General features: G+C 49.1%; 3 protein-coding genes across 8 annotated transcripts in view; 1 reads left to right on the forward strand and 2 right to left on the reverse strand.

The window, feature by feature from the left end:
* Slc39a11 (solute carrier family 39 member 11) overlaps positions 1–789 on the reverse strand; it is a 327639-nt gene extending 326850 nt beyond the window's left edge. Inside the window, exon 1 of the mRNA XM_069993185.1 lies at positions 625–789. The gene's annotated coding sequence lies outside the window, so the exon portion shown is untranslated. The remainder of the gene's footprint in view (positions 1–624) is intronic.
* Cog1 (component of oligomeric golgi complex 1) lies at positions 1–11898 on the forward strand. The gene is made up of 14 exons (XM_069993179.1): positions 1–354; positions 1822–2063; positions 2220–2401; positions 2549–2719; positions 5006–5162; positions 5562–5772; positions 5987–6778; positions 7111–7257; positions 7665–7826; positions 8921–9048; positions 9765–9873; positions 10410–10519; positions 10593–10671; positions 11706–11898. Exons 1-14 carry the CDS (start codon positions 43–45, stop codon positions 11841–11843), a joined length of 2940 nt encoding a protein of 979 aa, XP_069849280.1. The 5' UTR covers positions 1–42; the 3' UTR covers positions 11844–11898.
* Positions 10769–19930, reverse strand: part of Vcf1 (VCP nuclear cofactor family member 1) — a 27946-nt gene continuing 18784 nt past the window's right edge. For 5 of the 6 annotated variants that reach the window (XM_069993189.1, XM_069993192.1, XM_069993191.1 and 2 more), the window contains 2 exons: positions 14425–14487; positions 10769–13055 (listed from right to left, as the gene is read on the reverse strand). In XM_069993189.1, coding sequence (XP_069849290.1) covers positions 12804–13055; positions 14425–14487 — 315 coding nt within the window. In that variant the 3' untranslated portion in view covers positions 10769–12803. The remainder of the gene's footprint in view (positions 13056–14424; positions 14488–19930) is intronic. The other variant, XM_069993190.1, reaches the window with a different exon arrangement.

Here is a 19930-nt window from a genome sequence, read left to right on the forward strand (position 1 = left end):
GCCAGAGGGCGGAAGTGGCCGGTGGTGGCGGAGCCGTACACCATGGCGGCCACGGCCGCCTCCCCGGCGCTGAAGCGGCTGGATCTGCGCGATCCTGCGGCGCTTTTCGAGACGCACGGGGCGGAAGAGATCCGCGGGCTGGAGCGCCAGGTCCGGGCTGAGATCGAGCACAAGAAAGAGGAGCTGCGGCAGATGGTGGGCGAGCGGTACCGCGATCTGATCGAGGCGGCCGACACCATCGGCCAGATGCGACGCCGCGCCGAGGGGCTGGTGGACGCGGTGCGGGCCTCCGACCAGCACTGCGCGCGCCTCCGCCTCCGCCAGGCCGGCCCGGCCGCGCCGCGACCTCCGCAGGTCAGCCCCGACCCCGCCGGTCAGCCCCGACCCCGCCCGTCAGCCCCGACCCCGCCGGTCAGCCCCGACCCCGCCGGTCAGCCCCGACCCTCGCCGGTCAGCCCCGACCCCGCCCATCAGCCCCGACCCCGCCCATCAGCCCCGGTCTTGCCGGCCAGTCGCGGCCCCCGCCGATCAGTCCCGGTTAGCTCTGACCCCGCCGGTCAGCCCCGGCCCCCGCCGGTCAGTACCGCCCCGCCCCGCCCCGCCCCGCCGCGGCCCCGCGCTCACCTCCGGCCCCCGCGGCCTACTGAGCCCGCACGCTCCTTTCCCGGCGCCCCCGCGGCAGTTCCTTCAACAGCTTCGCCGACTTCCGGGCTGGGCTCCCCCGCCCGGTGTAGCTGGCAGCGCCGGGGTCCCTGCACTGTCCCTGGGCACCTCACCGCTCCCTGGCTTCGGTCCCCGACCGTGGTTCTCCCGGAGCAGATTTGCCCCGTGCGCACACCTGCCTTCCCCGCGAGCCCTGCCTTCCTCATCCCAGCTTCCTGGCTCGCCTTCCGCGATGCCAGCCAGCTGCCTCGCCGTCGGGGGCTGTGGGAAGCCAGCGCCAAACCCCAAGCCTCCCCTTTCATTGTGGGGAGCTCAGGCTCTTCTTGTCATCAAGAAGATGACCTGTCTTCTCAGGTCATCTTGTCTCCCACCGACCCCCAACTTTACTTAGTGGAAAGTGGGGGTGGGGGATACACGTCTGGATATTGGAGCAGCTTCTCTAATGGACGTTAATCTAGATGACACAGTGAAACAGGAATTTACCTTTACTCTGGGAGAGCTGGTGACAGGGAAGAAGACACTGCAGAAGTGCCCTCTCCTTGCCACCTGAAACTTTTTCTTTCTTTTTTTTTCTTTTGGGGGGGGTTCTGGTCATGGGGGCCTGAACTCTTCTTCAGCTCTTCAGCTCAAGGCTAGCACTCTACCACTTGAGCCACAGCACCACTTCCGGCTTTTTTCTTGTTGCTTATGTGGTGCTGAGGAATCGAACCCAGAGCCTCATGCATGCAAGGCAATCGCTTTACCACTGAGCCACCTTCCCAGCCCACCTGAAACTGTCTTAATGCTACCCAGGTTTCGGAAAAATCCAGGCCCAGTACTCTGTGCTGGCACAACTGTTGATACATGCATAAAAGGTAGAGAGTCCTTGGGAAATTTTAAGTACATGTCTCCTGCAGGAGGCCAGACTTTATTATGGCTGAGTGATTTTTCTTCAAGCTTATTTTAGGGCTTACGGGCTGGAGGTGTGGTTCCAGTGGTACACCAGCCATGAATGGAAAAATCCCAGCAAAGGAGAAGGCAGAGCACTGACTTCAACGGCTTAGTCTCCTGGAGTAACGCACACTTGTAACACAGCTGCTCGGGAGGCTAGCACAGGAAGATCTTGAACTCCAGATTAGGCTGAGCACGTGTTCTGACTTTGCTCTATCCGTCCTGCAGCCCAAGCTGCCATCCCAGGAGCAGTTCTACAGCATGGCTGCTCAAATCAAGCTGCTCTTAGAGATCCCTGAGAAGATCTGGAGTGCCATGGAAGCCTCTCAGTACCTTCACGCCACAGGGCTCTACCTGCTCTGCTGCCACCTTCACTGCCTGCTGCAGCTGGACTCTAGTTCCCGACACAGCCCCATCCTCTCCCGGTTTCCTATACTCGTCCGGCAGGTGGCAGCAGCCAGCCACTTCCGGTAAGTAGATCTCAGCATAACGAACGGTCTTCTCTAGTCATGGACACCCATGTGGGCCTCCCCCCTACACTCTCATGTAATCTGTTCCTTCTTGATACCCTAAGACCTTCATTCAAGATGCTGAAGAGTCTCTTTGATCTTTCTTGCATCTTCTAGGTCAACCATTTTGCATGAAAGCAAGATGCTGCTCAAGTGCCAAGCCGTATCTGACCAAGCTGTGGCTGAGGCCCTCTGCTCTATAATTCTCTTAGAGGAGAGTTCTCCCCGGCAAGCTCTCACCGACTTCCTGTTGGCTAGAAAGGCAACTATTCAGAAACTTCTCAAACAGCCACGCCACGGTGGGTGTGGCTCCTTTCCAAACATTAGTCCTTAAACTTGGGATGAACAGAGTGAGGGATGAACAGAGTGAGCTGAGAGAGATCGAGTACTCTGACTTTAACTTTGCTAAAGGAAACTGTTCAAAAGAGGACTGTTGCTTCTCCTAGGTGCTGGCATCAAAGCCCAGATTTGCTCATTAGTGGAGTTACTGGCCACCACTCTGAACCAGGCTCATGCCCTTTTCTACACCACATCTGAAGGTCAATTGCCAGATCCGTCCCTGCCCTGTGGCTTGCTATTTTCTACTCTGGAGACCATCACAGGCCAGCATCCTCCTGGTGAGTTCTTAGCCAACCTTCTTCCTGTTTCATTTACCTGATCCTTCCCTAGCGTCTGCCACGTGCCAGCCCCTGGGGATGGAGCAATGAGTGGGACAGATGGGGCCCCTTCCTTTGTGAAGGCCACAGTCTGTTGGTAGAATACAGTGTTTGGCCGGGTGCTGGTGGCTCACGCCTGTAATCCTAGCTACTCAGGAGGCTGAGATCTGAGGATCGAGGTTCAAAGCCAGCCTGGGCAGGAGAGACTGTGAGACTCCTATCTCCAATAAACCACCAGAAAACCGGAAGTGGCGCTGTAGCTCAAGTGGTAGAGTGCTCGCCTTGAGCTGAAGAGCTGAGGGACAGCGCCCAGGCCCAGAGTTCAAGCCCCACGACCGACAAAAAAAAAAAAGAATACAGTGTTTGATGTCAGTGTCCATCATTGCTATCAATGCAAGGTACCAACTGCCTTAGGAACATTGAATGGAAAGATCTTAGGAAGGCATAAGGGAGGAGTGATTTTTGAACTGGGAGTGAGTGAGTCAAGGCAAGGAAGAGAGTTCCTGAAGTAAGTTAGTCACGACAAGGAAGAGAGTTCCAGATAAAGGGAAGAAGAGTTGCAAAGTCTTGAGGCAAGAGGATGTTAGTGTGTTTGTTTGAAGAGCTGAAGCAAGCCAGGGAGGCTGAGGTCTGTGGGGAGGAGGGGGAGGGAAGCTTGAGAAGACGGGAGGAGTGGCTGCCTTTGGAGCTTGGACTACAAAGGGCAATGGATAGCCTGCCAGCACCTTCCACACCTGGTGTGGCCCCTGTGCTACGTGTTCCTGTGTGTCCCATACTGCTGGTGGGCAGCATTTATCCCAGCTGTTTAATAACATTACTAATTCTTATGTGGAGTAGAACCCCATGGGGTAGAGGGATGCTGCAGAATCGGTCACTATGGTCCAGGTTGACTTGGACCAGAGAAGCTGGGATTGGGAGGGAACTGTAGCGACAGGCTAAGAGAACAGCTCAGACATCCATCAAAGGGGAGGATGTTTGATGGTGGCTGGGCTGTTGTATAGGGTGTGGGAAGAGATGACAAAGTTAATTAGGAAAGGAGCTGCTTTGAATAAGCTGGGGGTGGGTTGAAAATGTGGCACTGGAGGAGATAGGAATGGGTCTAGGGAGTGCATGATGATTCTGGGCTCAGACCAGAGCAGAGAAAGGTCTGCTTGGAGACATGTACCTGCAGTGTATCTGTGTATGATGGTGTCTTAGTTGTGGAAATGGATGAGACCAATAAACAAAACAAGATTGCATGATCCCTTGGAATTCTAGGACTCCTAAGTCAGAGAGAAACAGGAAAAGTGGACCAAGGAGATGGAGCAAAGACAGGAAAAGAAAGTAAAGTGTGGGGGCTGGGAAGGTGGCTCAGTGGTAGAACACTTGCCTTGCATGCATGGGGCCCTGGGTTTGATTCCTCAGCACTCCATAAGCAAAAAGAAAAAAGCCGGAAGTGGCACTGTGGCTCAAGTGGTAGAGCGCGAGCCTTGAGCTGAAGAGCTGAGGGACAGCACCCAGGCCCTGAGTTCAGGCCCTACGACCGGACCAAAAAGAAAAAAAGAAAGAAAGGTGTGGTCATAGCCAAGCGGTTATTCCCAGGAGAGTCAGGACCCCTTCTACCGCTTCCCTCTGCACACGTGCAGGTAATAGGTTATCCTGCTTTCAAAAGATGAGTACTGACTAATCTGTCCTGGAATTGGAAAGCAAGCAGGAGACCTTTGAACTCTGTCCTTCAAACCCTGAGAGCCTTCAGGGACAGGCTCCTCCCAGAGCTGCCCAACACTGGCCTGTGCACAGCTGCCAGTGATGGAGCTGATCCACAAGGGACATAGGGTGGTGTACAAAAGGGATGTAATGAAAACATCAGGTACTTCTGGGCATGGTGCCGTCCACCTGTATGTAGCCCATAGCTGCTCAGGAAGTAGGCAGATGAACTACTGGACCCAGGGCTGGCGGCCAGCCTAGGCTAGGTAGCAAGACCCCAGTAAGAATTTGAAAGTCATGTCAAGGACTGCACAGCTCTTATTTCTTCCTTCTCCTTTGGTCCTCATTTCTTTCTCCTAGCCTGTGCCATTCTTCTCAGTCATAGGGCGGCCATGGTTGTAAGCAAACTGCCACTTCCTGATGAGGGAGGCCGGAATATATGCTGTCTTCTTCTTCCTCCTCCAAGGGTCCATTTTGACCTGAGCAGAAATTCCCTGTAGGTCCCTTTGTAATGCACTGTTCAGAATGGCCTCTATTTCTTCCTGTGTGGCTCTTCCATAGGAAAGGGCTTCAGCGTGCTAAAAGAGGACGTGAAGCTCTGCAGCTGGTCCCGGCACCTGCCAGCGTCCATCGCTGAGTTCCAGCCCACCCTCCGAACCCTTGCACATCCCATCAGCCAGGAATACCTGAGAGACACGCTACAGAAATGGATCCACATGTAAGCAGACAGAAGAGGAATCCCTGAGACTGGCATGTGCTCTATGCAGACCCTGGTGTGGTCAGAAAAGGGGCCATGAGGCATGGGCAGAGAATCTCAGAATCACCTGGGTGATGACATCAGCCTCCAACCCATGGCAAACAGCCCACCTTCATGGGATTTAGCACATACTGTGGGAGAACCAGGGAAGAATTTGTCTTTCAAAATATTATATAGAGGCTGGGAATGTGGCTTAGTGGTAGAGTGCTTGCCTAGCATGCATGAAGCCCTGGGTTCAATTCCTCAGCATCACATAAACAGAAAAAGGCTGGAAGTGGCACTGGGCTCCCGCTATTTTTCTGAGTAATGTTATGAAAACCCCAAAATTGGTAGAGCCCCAGGAAAATGGTCTTATTACAGGTGTAACGAAGACATTAAGACCGGGATCACCAACCTGCTCTCATACGTGAAGACCATGAAAGGCCTGGCAGGGATCCGAGATGCCATGTGGGAGCTGCTGAGCAGCGAGCTGGCGGGTCCCGGCTGGGAGGTGGTGAGCCGGCGGCTGCTGGAGAAGCCACTCTTGTTCTGGGAGGACATGATGCAGCCACTCTTCCTGGACCGCTTACAGGTGAGGTGGACAGTCACACCAGCCACCAATGTGTGGCCATCCCTAGTGTGGCCTTTTGAATGTCGCAAATCTTCCAGGTTCTGGAGCCGTCAGGTAGCGCAGCATCCTCTGAGCCACACCGCGTTACCTCTGAATGCAGGGCAGATTGCCCATCAGTGCACTTGTTTTGAACTCTCCAAAGGAAGTGACTAGAGCTCTCCTCCTTCTCTTTTAGACTCTGACAAAAGAAGGCTTCGAATCCATCTCCAGTAGCTCCAAAGAACTCTTGGTGTCAGCTTTGCAGGAACTCGAGAGCAGCGCTGGCAGCTCGTCAAGCAAGCACATCCACTTGGAGCAGAACATGTCCCTCTTCCTCTGGTCTGAGAGTCCCAATGACCTGCCTGCAGATGCTGCCTGGGTCAGCGTGGCAAACCGGGGTCACTTTGCCAGTACTGGCCTCTCCATGAAAGCCCATGCAATTAGCCCTTGTGTACAGAACTTCTGTTCTGCCCTGGATTCCAGACTGGAGATGAAGCTGGATGACCTCCTGGCATACCTGCCCTTGGATGACGCACCCCCACCCCAGGATGCCGCCCCCGGGCAGCAGTCCAAGAAGCCTGCCTTTGACAGGTACTCGGATGCTGCGACGGTGCAGGGCCTGCTGCAGACTCACTCTGTGGCCTGCATCCAACACATCATGGACTGCGTCCAGGCTGAGCTGCGGAGCCTCAGGGATGCCGTGCAAGGCCAGCAGGACGTCCTCCGCGGCACCAAGCTGCACGCAGTTCTTTTCATGGCCAGACTCTGCCAGTCCCTGGGAGAACTGTGCCCCCACCTGAAGCAGTGTATTGTGGGGAAACCTGGGAGTGCTGAGAAGCCAGCGAAGGAGATGAGGGCTCCTAAAAAGCAGGGCAAGGGCCCAGCTCAGGAAATGCCTCCCGGGCAAGCCAAGTGGCAGGAAGTGAAGGAAGCCCTCCTGCAGCAGAGTGTGGCGGGCTACCAGGTCTGGAGCTCAGCAGTTGTCAAGGTGAGTTTTAAATCCTACACCCGCCTGCCTCACATTTTCCTCCCCTCAGATGAGATGAAAGGTTTCTGCCTGGACCGGGGAACCTGCTCTTCTGTGTGAATACCGTAATCCCTCTACTCTCCACCGGTCTCTTACAAGGTGACCTTCTAGCAGCAGTTCCTTCCCATTGTGAAGTGGCCACTTATCCCCCACCCCAGTATGCTGTACTTAGCCCCATCACCACGCTGCCATCTAAGCAGCTTAAGCTCGTCTCCAGATGACTGTTGTAAACAAACTTCAGAGGCCCCAAAGGACTTGCAAGACTGTTCACCTGTTATTTTTTTTTTTTCCAGGTTCTGGTTCATGGTTTCACCCAGTCACTGCTTTTAGATGATGCTGGCTCAGTCCTGGCGACAGCCACCAATTGGGAAGAACTAGAAATTCAGGAGGAGACAGAGTCTGGCAGCAGCGTCACATCTAAGATCCGACTCCCCACACAGGTGGGCTGGTCCCACAGACAGGGACCTGTACTTAAAGGACGTGATCTGCCTTGGGGGAACAAAACACTGTTAGGAAAGCAATACCTTCTGAGTAGCTAAAAGTGAGGTTTCTAATTACCATGGGGACAGCGTAGGTTAGCACCGCTTAAGCAGCCGAGTCTATTAATGCTTCCATTTTGTACTATGGGCTCGGTGCTAATTAACCTCTTAACCTGAAGTGAAAGAGGCAGTGCACAGTACATGTGCTAGGTCAGCCCGGGATCACAGCAGGACGGGCTCGGGAAGGGCCCTGCACCTAGTGTTTGCCTTTGAAGAACATGTGTGTCATGTCCGAATCAATGTGCCCGTTTTTATTTCCTGTCGTTTTGGTGCAAGTTGGCAATATGATAATTCTGTTGTCTTTCCAGCCTTCATGGTATGTCCAGTCCTTCCTGTTTAGCTTATGTCAGGAAATAAATCGTGTTGGAGGCCAGGCCTTACCAAAGGTGACCCTGCAAGAGATGCTGAAAAGCTGCCTGGCTCAAGTCATAGCTGCCTATGAGAAGCTGTCAGAAGAAAAACACACCACGGTAGGTGTCTGGTTGTTTGCCCATTAATAACAACAAAAAAATGCAAAAAAAAAAAAAACCCACATAACTAGCCTTTCCTTGGCTCTGAGCCACCCACACTAAGCCGTGGGGCGTCTACACATGGTCTGTGGTGTTAGGCTCACACCTAACGTCACAGTGAGGAGGCGGTTGAGGACAAGTGAAGGGACACTGCCACTAGAGCTCACTGCAGGTTCTGGGCAAACCACTAACCTGGATCTCCTCAGCTGTTTCTTCATCCATTAAGTGGAATCCCTCCCCAAGCCCACCTTCCAGTGAGGGGGGGGAAGGAAGGCCACAGCCAAGCTCAGAATGCTGGCACAAGAGTAGCTTCCCATTAAGGGAGTCCTTGTCTCTTAGCCTCCACTTGAACTCAGGCCCGGGCACTGTCCCTGAGCTTTTCTGCTCAAAGCTAGTGCTCTACCACTTACGCCACAGCTCTACTTTTGGCTTTCTTGGTGTTTAATTGGAGATAAAAGTCTTGTGTGGACTTTCCTTGCTCGGCTGCCTTTGATACTCAATCCTCAGCTCCCAGCCTCCTGAGTAGGTAGGATTAAAGGTGTGAGTCACCAGTGCCTTGGCTCTCCTGTGCCAGACAGTCCTGATTGGAGGAAGAATTTAGTCAAGTCTTCTTGGGCTTTTGAACTCACAATACCCCCTCTCTGACAGGAATCCCCAGTTCTTTTAGTCTGTTTCCATGGGTCTCATCTCACACCTGCTGTTAGGTTTTGTAGTTTTTTGAGTTTTTTTGGGTCAGTCGTGGGGCCTGAACTCTGGGGCTGGGCGCTATCCCTAAGCTCTTCAGCTCATGGCTAGCGCTCTACCATTTGAGCTACAGTGCCACTTCCAGCTTTTTCTGCTTATGTGGTGCTGAGGAATCGAACCCAGGGCCTCATGCATGCTAGGCAAGCACTCTACCACTAAGCCACCTTGCCAGCCTGACGTTTTGTAGTTTTAAGACCAAGATTAAACCAGTGAGTACAAATAGCATCTCCTAAAATACCAAGCTATGGCCCCGCCAGAACCCTTAGTTGCCCTGTCATAAAACATCTCAGCTGGCTGGAATTCCTCTACAGAAAGAAGGTGCTTTTCCTGTCACCCAGAATCGGGCCCTGCAGCTTCTCTATGACTTGCGCTATCTCAGCATCGTCCTGACGACCAAGGCAGAGGAGGCCAAGAGTGGCCGGAGCAAACCTGATGCCAGGTACTTTTCTTGAGCCCCAAGACAGTCTCTCCAATGCAAAACACAGGCAGTTCCCCATTTATGGCAGTGGCACAGAGTGGTCAGTAGAGAGCACACTACCAGCTATGAATGTGCGTTCTCAGGGATCATTGTAGGGTGTGCTCTCCCTCAGTCCCTACAGCAGCGCAGTGCTGCTGTGCTTCCATGTCAACTTAGGATACTTTTGGCTTACGGTGGGCTTACTGTAATGTGTCCCCTTCATAAGCGACGAACAAGCCAAATGTGGTAAACACCTGTGATTCTAGCATTTGTGCGGGGAGGCAGGAAGAATGCAAGTTCAGGGCCAGTCTGGCCTACGTGGTAAGACCCTGTCTCATAAATAAGCTGAACATCCGTAGCCCTTTTACTAAGAAGCCCCCAAAGCAAAAGCTAACCTCTTTGGCACGTGCACTAGGTTTATCTTAGTGAGTGCTGATAGGACCATTGTGTTAAATAATGGCCACCTGCTGGGCAAACCCCATCGTCAATTGAAGCAGGCAGAATCTCAATTATCTTGCAATCATTTGAGCTTAGTATCCATCCCCACCCCCCCAAAAAAGTAGGAGGGTACATGGAACAGACTTGTCTCAAGCCAGTCAAAAACACTAAGCTAGCAATTCAGCTGAATCAAAGCCTCTGTCCAGATTCCCGTAATAGCTGTAAAATACTGTTATTGTCTTTTATCTGGATCCTCTTAGAATAGAAAAAGTGACTGATGGTCTGGAAGCCCTCATTGATCCATTTGACCTGGATGTTTTCACGCCTCACCTCAACAGCAACCTCAACCGCCTGGTGCAGCGAACTTCAGTAAGTGCTAGTAGCAATGAAGCACGAGGACACGCCTCACCAGTGCCGGAACAGCAGAGCACAGTCAAGTCCTGAGGAGGGCTGGGTTAGGCAGAATCTCACAAGTTGGGGCATCCAGGATCTGCCCCCCCCCCTTTTTTTCAGTCATGGGGCTTGAACTCTGGGCTTGGGCGCTGTCCTTCAGCTCTTCAGCTCAAGGCGAGCGCTCTACCGCTTAAGCCACAGCACCACTTCTGGTTTTCAAGTGGTTTATTGGAGATAAGAGTCTCACAGACTTGCCTGCCAGGGCTGGCTTTGAACTGTGATCCTCAGATCTCAACCTCTTGAGTAGCTAGGATTACAAGCATGAGCCACCGGTGCCTGGCCCCCCTTAGTTGTAAGTAATGTTTGCTACTGGTTTTACCCAGTCTTAGATGAGGAATAAAGAACCACAAGACTGAAACTCAGATCTGGGTAGTGGCAAAAAGCAGTTTAACCCTCTATATATTACTCATTGATCCCTCCCCTTCTTGTGTGTTCCCTTTCTTGCCTGCCAGGTTCTATTTGGATTGGTAACAGGTACAGAAAACCAGTTCACGCCCCGGAGCAGCACGTTCAACTCTCAGGAACCCCATAACATACTGCCTCTGGCCTCAAGTCAGATCAGGTAGGTGACTGCAGGAGGTGGGGCTGGGCCAAGGGCTGTCTGGCCATGCCTTAATTCTTCCTTCTCCTTGGAGGTTTGGACTCCTCCCACTGAGTATGACAAGCACCAGAAAGACCAAGTCAACTGGCAGAAGCATCGACACACAAGCCCAGGTGAGTGCCAAGAGCAAGAGGCCAGCCCTGTGGCTCCTGTCCTCTCTCCCACCAGCCACCCGGTCAGCTCCCTTGGAAATAACCAGTAAGAACTGAATGACAGTGCACTAGTGCTGCTTTTAATGGCGGCGCAATAGAAAAGTACAAGGTCTTGCTAGCTTGAGCTGATAGAAACTTTAAAAGACGCCAAGAGACACCACCAGATAGCCTCATGGTAGAAATGTTTCCCAGGCCGCAAGGCTATAGAAAATGTGCAGGACAGGATGGAGATGGTCACTTACACTTAGGAGGGCGAGCACTCTGATGGGACTTGCTCAAAGAAAATCCTTTTTCTGGGGATGGATTCGTCTTCAGTCTTTTAGTTGGGTGGGAATTAAAGTTTACTTTGCGTTTTACGTTTTCTGTTAATGCGTGTTTTGTTTCAGTAGGATGCTATCCATTAAGCCTGCGGGAATCCTCCTGGGTATTTCTGAATTGTGTTGTGTACATGTGTGTGCAGAGCTCAGCTTGTCTTATTACAGCATTTAGTTGTTTACTTTATTGTTAGACAAAATATTAGCAATGTATCCTATCCATATTCCCTGCCATCAAACTCATTAAAATCCAAAGTCCTTGGCAAACATCTGGTTTTAAAATCTAGGAGACAGTAGTTTAAAAAACAAAACAAAAAACTTGCCATCGTCCCATGCTGCACACGTAGCACTACACTCCCTGGCACCGCCTAGCACAAGTTTCCACGACCCACAGTGCCTGCAAGTCCTTTCTAGTGGAGGAATGCCATGGAAGGGAATGCATGTTTTACTCTTCCCCAGTCCTGCTCTCCGATTTTACTTGGTCAGAGTAAAATCACATGCTGTTCCCCAGGGTCCTTTACGCATACCAGCATCAGCAAAATCCTCAAAGCCATACACGCTTCCCAGTTCTGTGGTGTGCCTTGTGCGGCGTGGCCCCGAGTGCAGTGCAGTGGGCGGGTGGGGGCAGGGCAGGCAGGAGGCTAGGTGGGCTCTAAGGCACTTCCTCTATATCCATGGCAGGTTGAACCCCTGCCACTCTCGAGAGCAGGTGACCCGGCGCATCCTGGCTCCTTGTTCAGACAGCTCCTCAGTGATGAAGACGACTCTTCTGCATCCTCATTATTCAAACTTGGCTGGCTCTCTAGTATGACCAAGTAACACGGAGAAACGCCCATCCTGTCTAAATAAACACTATTGCATTGTCTTTCCTAAAGGTGTCTCTGCTTGTTTCTAAACTCTACCTCTTTTCCATTTTGGTGGTGGAATGCGGTCCCTTAGTCTCCAGCAGGGATGACCTTATCAAGTTTCACCCACTTGTCAGGCACCAGGTCAGGCAGTGGGCATGCTCTTAGCATCCAGTCATCCATGCCTCAGTTACCTTGCCAGGTGGAGTTACCAGGAGCTGCTTATAGAGTCCAAGTAAGACAAAATCATGACATATTTTTTGATGTGGAAATTGCATTACTTCCTACTAAAGTTGGAGCAGCGCTGACAGACATTTTCTGCGGATACAGGAGCCTGAGGGACTCGCCCTGGAAACACTGCTGGCAGACGAGGCAGGACTAGGGAGGCTGCTTCACATCCCGAGTGAATCCGGCTCAGGTTGCTCTCCAGTTCCAATGTCAGCATCCCTTCTCAGGCTAGCCGCACACAGAGGAACATCAGTCCATCCCAGTGCAAGACTCAAGCTTTCTATATTTTGGGAGAAGACTTGTGGGTTTTTTTTTTTTTCATGGAAACTGGATTTTCATGACTAGTTTATTGAATAAAAAATTGAAGATTCTGCATTTTGTAAAGGCCCTTTTACATAAAAGTCAAATCTAATTGACAAACTTGGAAACGAATCTGAATGAGACACTATGGATGCAACACACAGGTTTCCTCGACGCCCTCCCTCCTCCCTTAATCCTATAAAAACTTGCTCCGAAGCCCCTTGGAAATTGCAATAGTGCAGCAACACCACAAGTAAACAATTGCCTGTTAACCTGTTATTTCAAATATAGACTGAAAAGCCAACAGGCATTTTTGTGTGCAATTTTTTTTAAAACAAATTGTAGGTTGAAATACCGAATCTGCACAGCACTGTCCCTTCACAGAAGGCAAGAAACTGCCAGCCCTTCATGTGGGAGGCCGGCCCCGGTGCTGCAGGCTGTGAAAGTGAGCCTCCTTCAGGGTCTGGTTGATGTGGAAGTAGAGGCCTTGGCACAGTGCAGACTGCTCAGGTGCCGGCTGAGGGGTGTTGGGGCTCGATCCTGGGATGACCTGGGTCAGGCTGCTCTCTGGCCCACTGGCCCTGTCAGGACTGTTGATGCTGCTGCTGCTGCTGCTGCTACTACTGCTGCTGCTCCCACCACTGTCACTGCTGGAAGACTGGAAGGAAAAAAGCCAGAGTCACCATCAGCCTGTCTTACTGCCTAAGAACATGATTGTGGGTGAAAGCATAATCTCTACTAAGCATTCTTCCTGTCAGTAGGGAGCCCCAGAATGGGCACATACTGGGGTTACATGGTTTACCAGACACACCCACCATGCCTGGACTCCACCCTCACAACTACCCTGGCAGGGCCTGTGCTAGACTGCCTAGGAGGGGTGGGTCTGGGGTCAGGCACCAACCTTCCTACTCCACGTCCTTCAAAACTCAATTCTTTTACTCATCTTCTCTGCCTACTTGAACCCAGCAATCTCCAGTAGTGAAAGAAATCTCTAAAGGGAGAGTGCTAGTCACTAGACAGGGCAGACTCGGGCACGAACTCCTTTCTCTATGACAACTCAATACTGTACTAAGAGGAATCAAAGTCAGAATTCTATGAATAGCCTCTTATATAATTTTTTAACTTGGCTCTTTGATAGCTTTGGTCTTTTGATTGTTTTTGTTTCCTTGGACAAAACATTGGTTTTGAAGCACCTATTGTAAGTATGTAAAGTCTTCGGTGCTTATGTTGGAATGGAACTATTGTAGTTGCTTATATTTCTATCCTTTATAGCTTTTTCTTTTTCTTTTTTTTTTTTTTGCCAGTCCTGGCGCTTGAACTCTGGGCCTGGGCACTGTCCCTAAGCTTCTTTTGCTCAAGGCTAGTGCTCAACCACCTGAGTCACAGTGCCACTTCTGGCTTTTTTGAGTATATTAGGGGAGGAAAGAGTCTCATGGATTTTCCTGCCCTGACTGGCTTTGATCCTCAGATCGCTGCCTCCTAAGCAGTTAGGATTATAAGTGTAAGCACTGGCACCCAGCCCTTTTTAACTTTTTTACAAGGTAAATTACAGATTTTCGCTATAAAACAAGTACATAAATATTTCCAGATACATACTTGTAATTTTTTAATCCTAGATCCCATCTGTTTTTTGACCAAAAATGACATCTAACAATATGAACACAGACAACTGACCTGAAACAGCCTGAAAAGGCAAAGATGACAAAGCATCCATCGTTAATGAGACCAAAATCAAGTCTCATCAATCTACAGACCATGGAGCTACTAACAGGTTACATAACCTATTGCCCACTGGCAGTCTGATTAAAAGTAGAGTTCATAAAATGACTGGAGGGGGGCTGAATGAAATCAGAAGGCAGGGCCAGCAAGCAGCATTTATGGAAAGGCTTACATTAAGGCCAATTCAAAAACAAAAATTTTGTTCTACAAAGGTCAGGAAAGACCTACATCCACCCAAGATGGCCACAGACACCTTGCAGAGACCATCAAAGTTTTACAGAGGTCACTACAATGGATCAGAAACCCACCGACAAGAATGCTCTGTTTCCTCTTAGTCTGCTTTCTTTACTGTTTCTGGTTACAGGTACTGTCTGAAAATCAAGGCAAGAACTAGAATCAGTTTCCAGAAAGTCAAAATTTCAGCTCAAATTAGTTCTAGTTCACACTATCATAGCAAAGGTGATAGGTTAGAAAAGGATTCCATATAGTAGTGGCTTAAAATAAGTATACCTGCAATTTCTACTTCATTTTAAAAAATTCTATAACTCAACTGTGTATGTGTGTGTGCTTGCACACACCAGTTCTTGAGCTTTTGTGTTTAACGCTAGCACTCTACCACTTGAGCCACAGTACTACTTCAGGCTTTTTAGTGGTGAATTGTAGGTTAAGAATCTCACAATGGAAAAAAAAAAAAAAAAAAAAAAAAGAATCTCACAATGGGGCTGGGAAGGTGGTTCAGTGGTAGAGCGCTTGCCTTGCATGCCTGAGGCCCTGGCTTCGATTCCTCAGTACCACATAAGCAAAAAGAAAAAAGCCGGAAGGGGCGCTGGGGCTCAAGTGGTAGAGCGCTAGCCTTGAGCTGAAGAGCTTAGGGACAGTGCCCAGGCCCAGAGTTCAAGCCCCACGACTGGACCCAAAAAAAAAAAAGAATCTCACAATGCTGAGCGCCAGTGCCTCAAGGCTGTAATCCTATCTACTTAGGAGGCTGAGATCGGAGGATCGCAGTTCAAAGCCAGCCCAGGCAGGGAAGTCTGTTGAGACTCTTTATCTCCAATAAACCACTAGAAAACTGGAAGTGGCACTGTGGCTCAAGTGGTAGAGCACTTGCCTTGAGCTGAAGAGCGCAGGGACAGCGCCCAAGCCCAGAGTTCAAGCCCCATGACCGACCAAAAAAAAAAAAAAATCTTACAACCTTTCCTTCCCAGCTGCCTTTGAACTGTGATCTTCAGATCTCAGCCTCCGGAGTGAGCTAGGATATCAAGCATGATACACTACCCCCAACCCTATAACTCAACTTTATAGTGATGTTCATAAAGTGTTTAGTAGCTGGGTGTCAGTGGCTCACAGCTTTAATCCTAGCTACTCAGGAGACTGAGATCTAAGAATCTCAATTCAAGCCAGCAGAAAAGTCCGTGAAACTACAATAAACTACTCTGGAAAAGCCAGAAGTAGTGCTGTGGCTCAAGTAATAGAATGCTAGTCTTGAGGACAAAGAGGTTCAGGGACAATATCCAGGCCCTGGTTTCAAAGCCCCAAGACCAGAAAAAAAAAAAAAAGTGTTTAGTGTACCCTTACTTATAAATAAGTCTTAATATCTAACTGTTAACCACAGGGAAATGTTTGATGTAAACACACACACAGACAGACACACAGACACAGACACACACAGACACACACAGACACACACACACACACACACACACGCACACACACACACAGCCTGGAAGATGTACATGACAGATCATTTGACTGGGATCTTCAACCTTCCTTCAACTATATTTTCTAAGCCAAGGTAGAACACCTGGCCCTCAGTATAAGGCCCATGACATCACTGGGACAAGAGAGGACAAACACACAAGCTTCTCATTTGCTGCCCCTGGCCATGGGCTTGTGTGGATAACTTTGTATGACCCATGAATGATGTTATAAATACCCAAATGGCCCCTGGCAGAAAGAAAAAAAAAAAGGTTCCCCACCTCTGAAACATCTACAAAAGTTGATCATGAGTAAGTAAACTAAAGAATGCTACTACAAAGTAGAAAGGTCTTCAGTTACATCTAAATTCTGGTCTAGACTTTAACTCCATGCACAGATGGCAGTTTTGAGTCTTGGCCACTCCACTGTCTGCTTGCAGCCTAAAGAAGAAAAAAACAGGCTTCTAGCACCTTCCATCAAGGTATGATGAGTGGGAAGACACCTCAGAAGTATTTCAGAAACTTCATTACTTGCACTAAGCCGGTCAAGGTACTTTCAAACTAGTAGCAGAGCACCTGCATATAATCCAGACCGCATCCATTTTATGTGCTTATTTTAGCACATGACATAAAAGCTACTGTCCTCAAAGGCAAGAACAATCCATCTCTTAAAGACATTCTGGTTTTTCTGCCTCTCACTGTTGGGGAGGCTTGGGGAAGACCTCACAATTCACAGGTAGACTAGAACTTTTTATATGAGTGTAAAACCCAGGGAAAAAAATTGCACGGTGGATCAGGATAATTTTTCTATGAAGCCTTTCCAATTTATTCCCAAGTATATTTGGTATGCACTAGGTCACAAAATAAAGTACACTTCTGAAGGGGTGACACTGATCAAGATGTCATAAATTGACATGCTGAAATCCCTTTGCATAACTATTTTAAAAATAAATTTTGAGGAGACACTGTCAAAAAAGTTTGAAGATTACTGGAATCTACCTGAACGCTATCTTATCAGTCTGTTTTGCTGATAGAGGAAAGACCATTTTCACTTCTAACTTTAAAGGCTTAATGCTGAAGTTTAAGTTTCACTCAGTGTCTTAGGATGTAAAGAAAAAAAAATGGTTTGTCTTTTAAAGACCAGAAGCTAAAATATTGTATTTCCCCCACTTCATATCAGACCATTTTGGAGGAGAAGCCACTGTAGGATTGTGCCAGGTTCTTTTTTTTTTTTTTTTTTTTGTCGGCCGTGGGGCTTGAACTCTGGGCCTGGGCGCTGTCCCTCAGCTCTTCAGCTCAAGGCGAGCGCTCTACCACTTGAGCTACAGCGCCACTTCCGGTTTTCTGGTGGTTTATTGGAGATAGGAGTCTCACGGTCTCTCCTGCCCGGGCTGGCTTTGAACCGCGATCCTCAGATCTCAGCCTCCTGAGTAGCTAGGATTACAGGCGTGAGCCACCAGCGCCCGGCTTGTGCCAGGTTCTAACAGTTCGTTTCTAGCTCAGTAAATACAGAAGCATTTGCCTTCTTACACCAAAGGAAAAACGAAAACCCAGAGACTAGGGCTGCTGACACAGACCCATCAAGTAGGAATCCTATCTTCTTTCCTTACAGGGACACATCAGTTTACCAGACTGACAGTTAGAGGGCTCATTTTCTTTTTGTTTTTCTTTTTTTTTTGGTCGACCATGGGGTCTAAACTGACTCTGAGCCTGGGTGCTGTCCCTCAGCTCTTCAGCTCAAAGCTAGCACTCTACCACTTGAGCCACAGCACCACTTCCAGCTTTTTCTGCTTATGTGGTGCTGAAGAATTGAACCCAGGGCCCTCATGCATACTAGGCAAGCACTCTACCACTGAGCCACCTTCCCAACCCAGGGCTCATTTTCTTTACTCTGCATTTTTCATTCACAAGGGTAGTACTGACACCTGACCAATACTGACAAATTTTTATTTCTAGAAGAAGTAGAATAAAGCTATAATTTTTAAAGTACCAGTCCCTTGCAAGTCACTGAACACAAGCAAAATAAAATTGATGAAGACTCTAGCCAAGAACCTATAAACAATACACAAAGGCAACTCATAGGTGTCTGACAAAAATTAAGGATTCTGTATTTAGGCAACAGTGAAGTCACTATATCCTCATAACTACACATAAGTAGGTGAGCCAAAAACAAGGCTCCTAATAGTCTTATTTTGGTATCTCCTGGGGGGTACCATGCAGCAACTCATGACTGCTTAGCAAACAGCAAACCCAGGTTGTTTTCATCATACTCATTACTCTCCAAACAAATATGTATGCCTACTGTGTTCAAGAAAGCATTTTACTAGGATTGCTCCATCACTCAGTAAATATTTGCTAAGCTTAATTAAAGAGGAAGATGGTAGCAATGAACCTACTAACAACCAGAATTCAGGCTACTGTAGTGAGAGGAACACAAAGTGCTGGGAAGGGTGGGCTCCATAACCAATGCTGTTTCTTCTAGGCCCAAAAGAATAATGAAGCTGGGATGGGAAGGTGGCTCAGTGGTAGAGTGCTTGCCTTGCATGCACAAGGCCCTAGGTTCAACTCCTCAGCGCTACATAAGCAGAAAAAGCCAGAAGTGGCTCTGTGGCTTAAGTGGTAGAGCTCTAGCCTTGAGCTGAAGAGCTGAGTGACAGCGCCCAGGCCCAGAGTTCAGGCCCAAGACCAACCAAAAAAAAAAAAAAAGAAGCTGGTTGCCTGTGGTTCACACCTGTAATCCTAGCTACTGGGAAGGCTGAGATCTGAGGATCTCAGTTCACAGCCAGCCTAGGCAGGAAAGATCGTGAGACTCATCTCCAATAAACCACCAGAAAACGGGAAGTGACACTGTGGCTCAAAGTGGTAGAGTGCTAGCCTTGAGCAAAAAAAGTTCAGGGACAGTACCCAGGTCAATCCCCATGACCAACAACAACAAAAAAGAATAAGGAAGATTTTTTTTTTTTGGGTCCAGTTGTGGGGCCTGAACTCTGGGCCTGGGCGCTGTCCCTCAGCTCTTTTCAGCTCAAGGCTAGCGCTCTACCACTTGAGCCACAGAGCCACTTCTGGCTTTTTTTCTTTTTTTGCTTATGTGGTGCTGAGGAATCGAACCCAGGGCCTCCGGCATGCAAGGCAAGCGCTCTACCACTGAGCCACCATTCCAGCCCCAAATAAGGAAGATTTTTACCAGGATTTGAACTCAAGGCCTCATACTTGCTTGGCAAGTGCTCTACTATTTGAGACATGCCTCTAGCCCTGTTTTTTTCTGGCCAGTCCTGGGGCTTGAACTCAGGGCCTGAGCATTGTCCCTGAGCTTCTTTTTGCTCAAAGCTAATACTCTACCACTTGAGCCACAGCACTACTTCTGGCTTCTTCTGTTTATGAGGTACTGAGGAGTCAAACCCAGGGCTTCATGCATGCTAAACAAGCACTCTACCACTAAACCACATTCCCAGCCCTCCAGCCCTGTTTTACTGATTATTCTATAGATGGAGTATCAAAGACTTTTTTTCTGCCTGTCTCACTTCGAATTTGAGTCCTCCAGATCTCTCAACCTGACATAGCTAAGTTTAGTGGTGTTAAACACAGCCCCACAAGAATAAGGCAGATTTTTAATATGCATAAGATAACAGGGAGTACAAGAGCAAATTAAAAAATAAAAGTAAAAATGAGCCTTTAACTCATCTCTTGCCTGGGGAGAAGAAATGTTTCTCTCACTTTTTCTATTTCTTTCCACTTTAACCTGTTATGCTAAAATAATATCCTTGCTATGACTTTCACCTTATGGGACTCTCCATTTGTGAGACACCCTGAAGTTCTTTCAAGATCTCAAGGTCCTGAGATTTTGTACGGAAACTGGGAAGTTGAAGGAACCCCTCATCCATTCATCTTCTAGTGACAGAAATAGGCATGCATGAGCCAGAGTTGAACTTGACAAGGTACAGAAAGCATTTAGCTTAGCCAGGCACTGGTGGCTCACGCCTATAATCGTACCTACTCAGGAAGCTGAGATGTGAGGATCACGGCTCACAGCCAACCCAGGAAGGAAAGTCCATGAGACTCTTACCACCAATTAACTACCAGAAGAAAACCAAAGTGGCACTGTGGCTCAAGTGGTAGAGTT

This window comes from Dipodomys merriami, unplaced genomic scaffold (genome assembly GCF_024711535.1).
Source record: "Dipodomys merriami isolate MVZ:Mamm:240054 unplaced genomic scaffold, mDipMer1.0.p SCAF_42, whole genome shotgun sequence".
In the NCBI taxonomy this organism is placed as follows: Eukaryota; Metazoa; Chordata; class Mammalia; order Rodentia; family Heteromyidae; genus Dipodomys; species Dipodomys merriami.

Coding starts and splice junctions, on each gene's coding strand:
- Cog1 (XM_069993179.1), top strand. CDS start 43: ATGGCGGCCACGGCCGCCTCCCCGGCGCTGAAGCGGCTGGATCTGCGC. Junction 9,049..9,764: donor CGGAGCAAACCTGATGCCAG/GTACTTTTCTTG, acceptor GGATCCTCTTAG/AATAGAAAAAGTGACTGATG. Junction 10,672..11,705: donor GCATCGACACACAAGCCCAG/GTGAGTGCCAAG, acceptor TATCCATGGCAG/GTTGAACCCCTGCCACTCTC.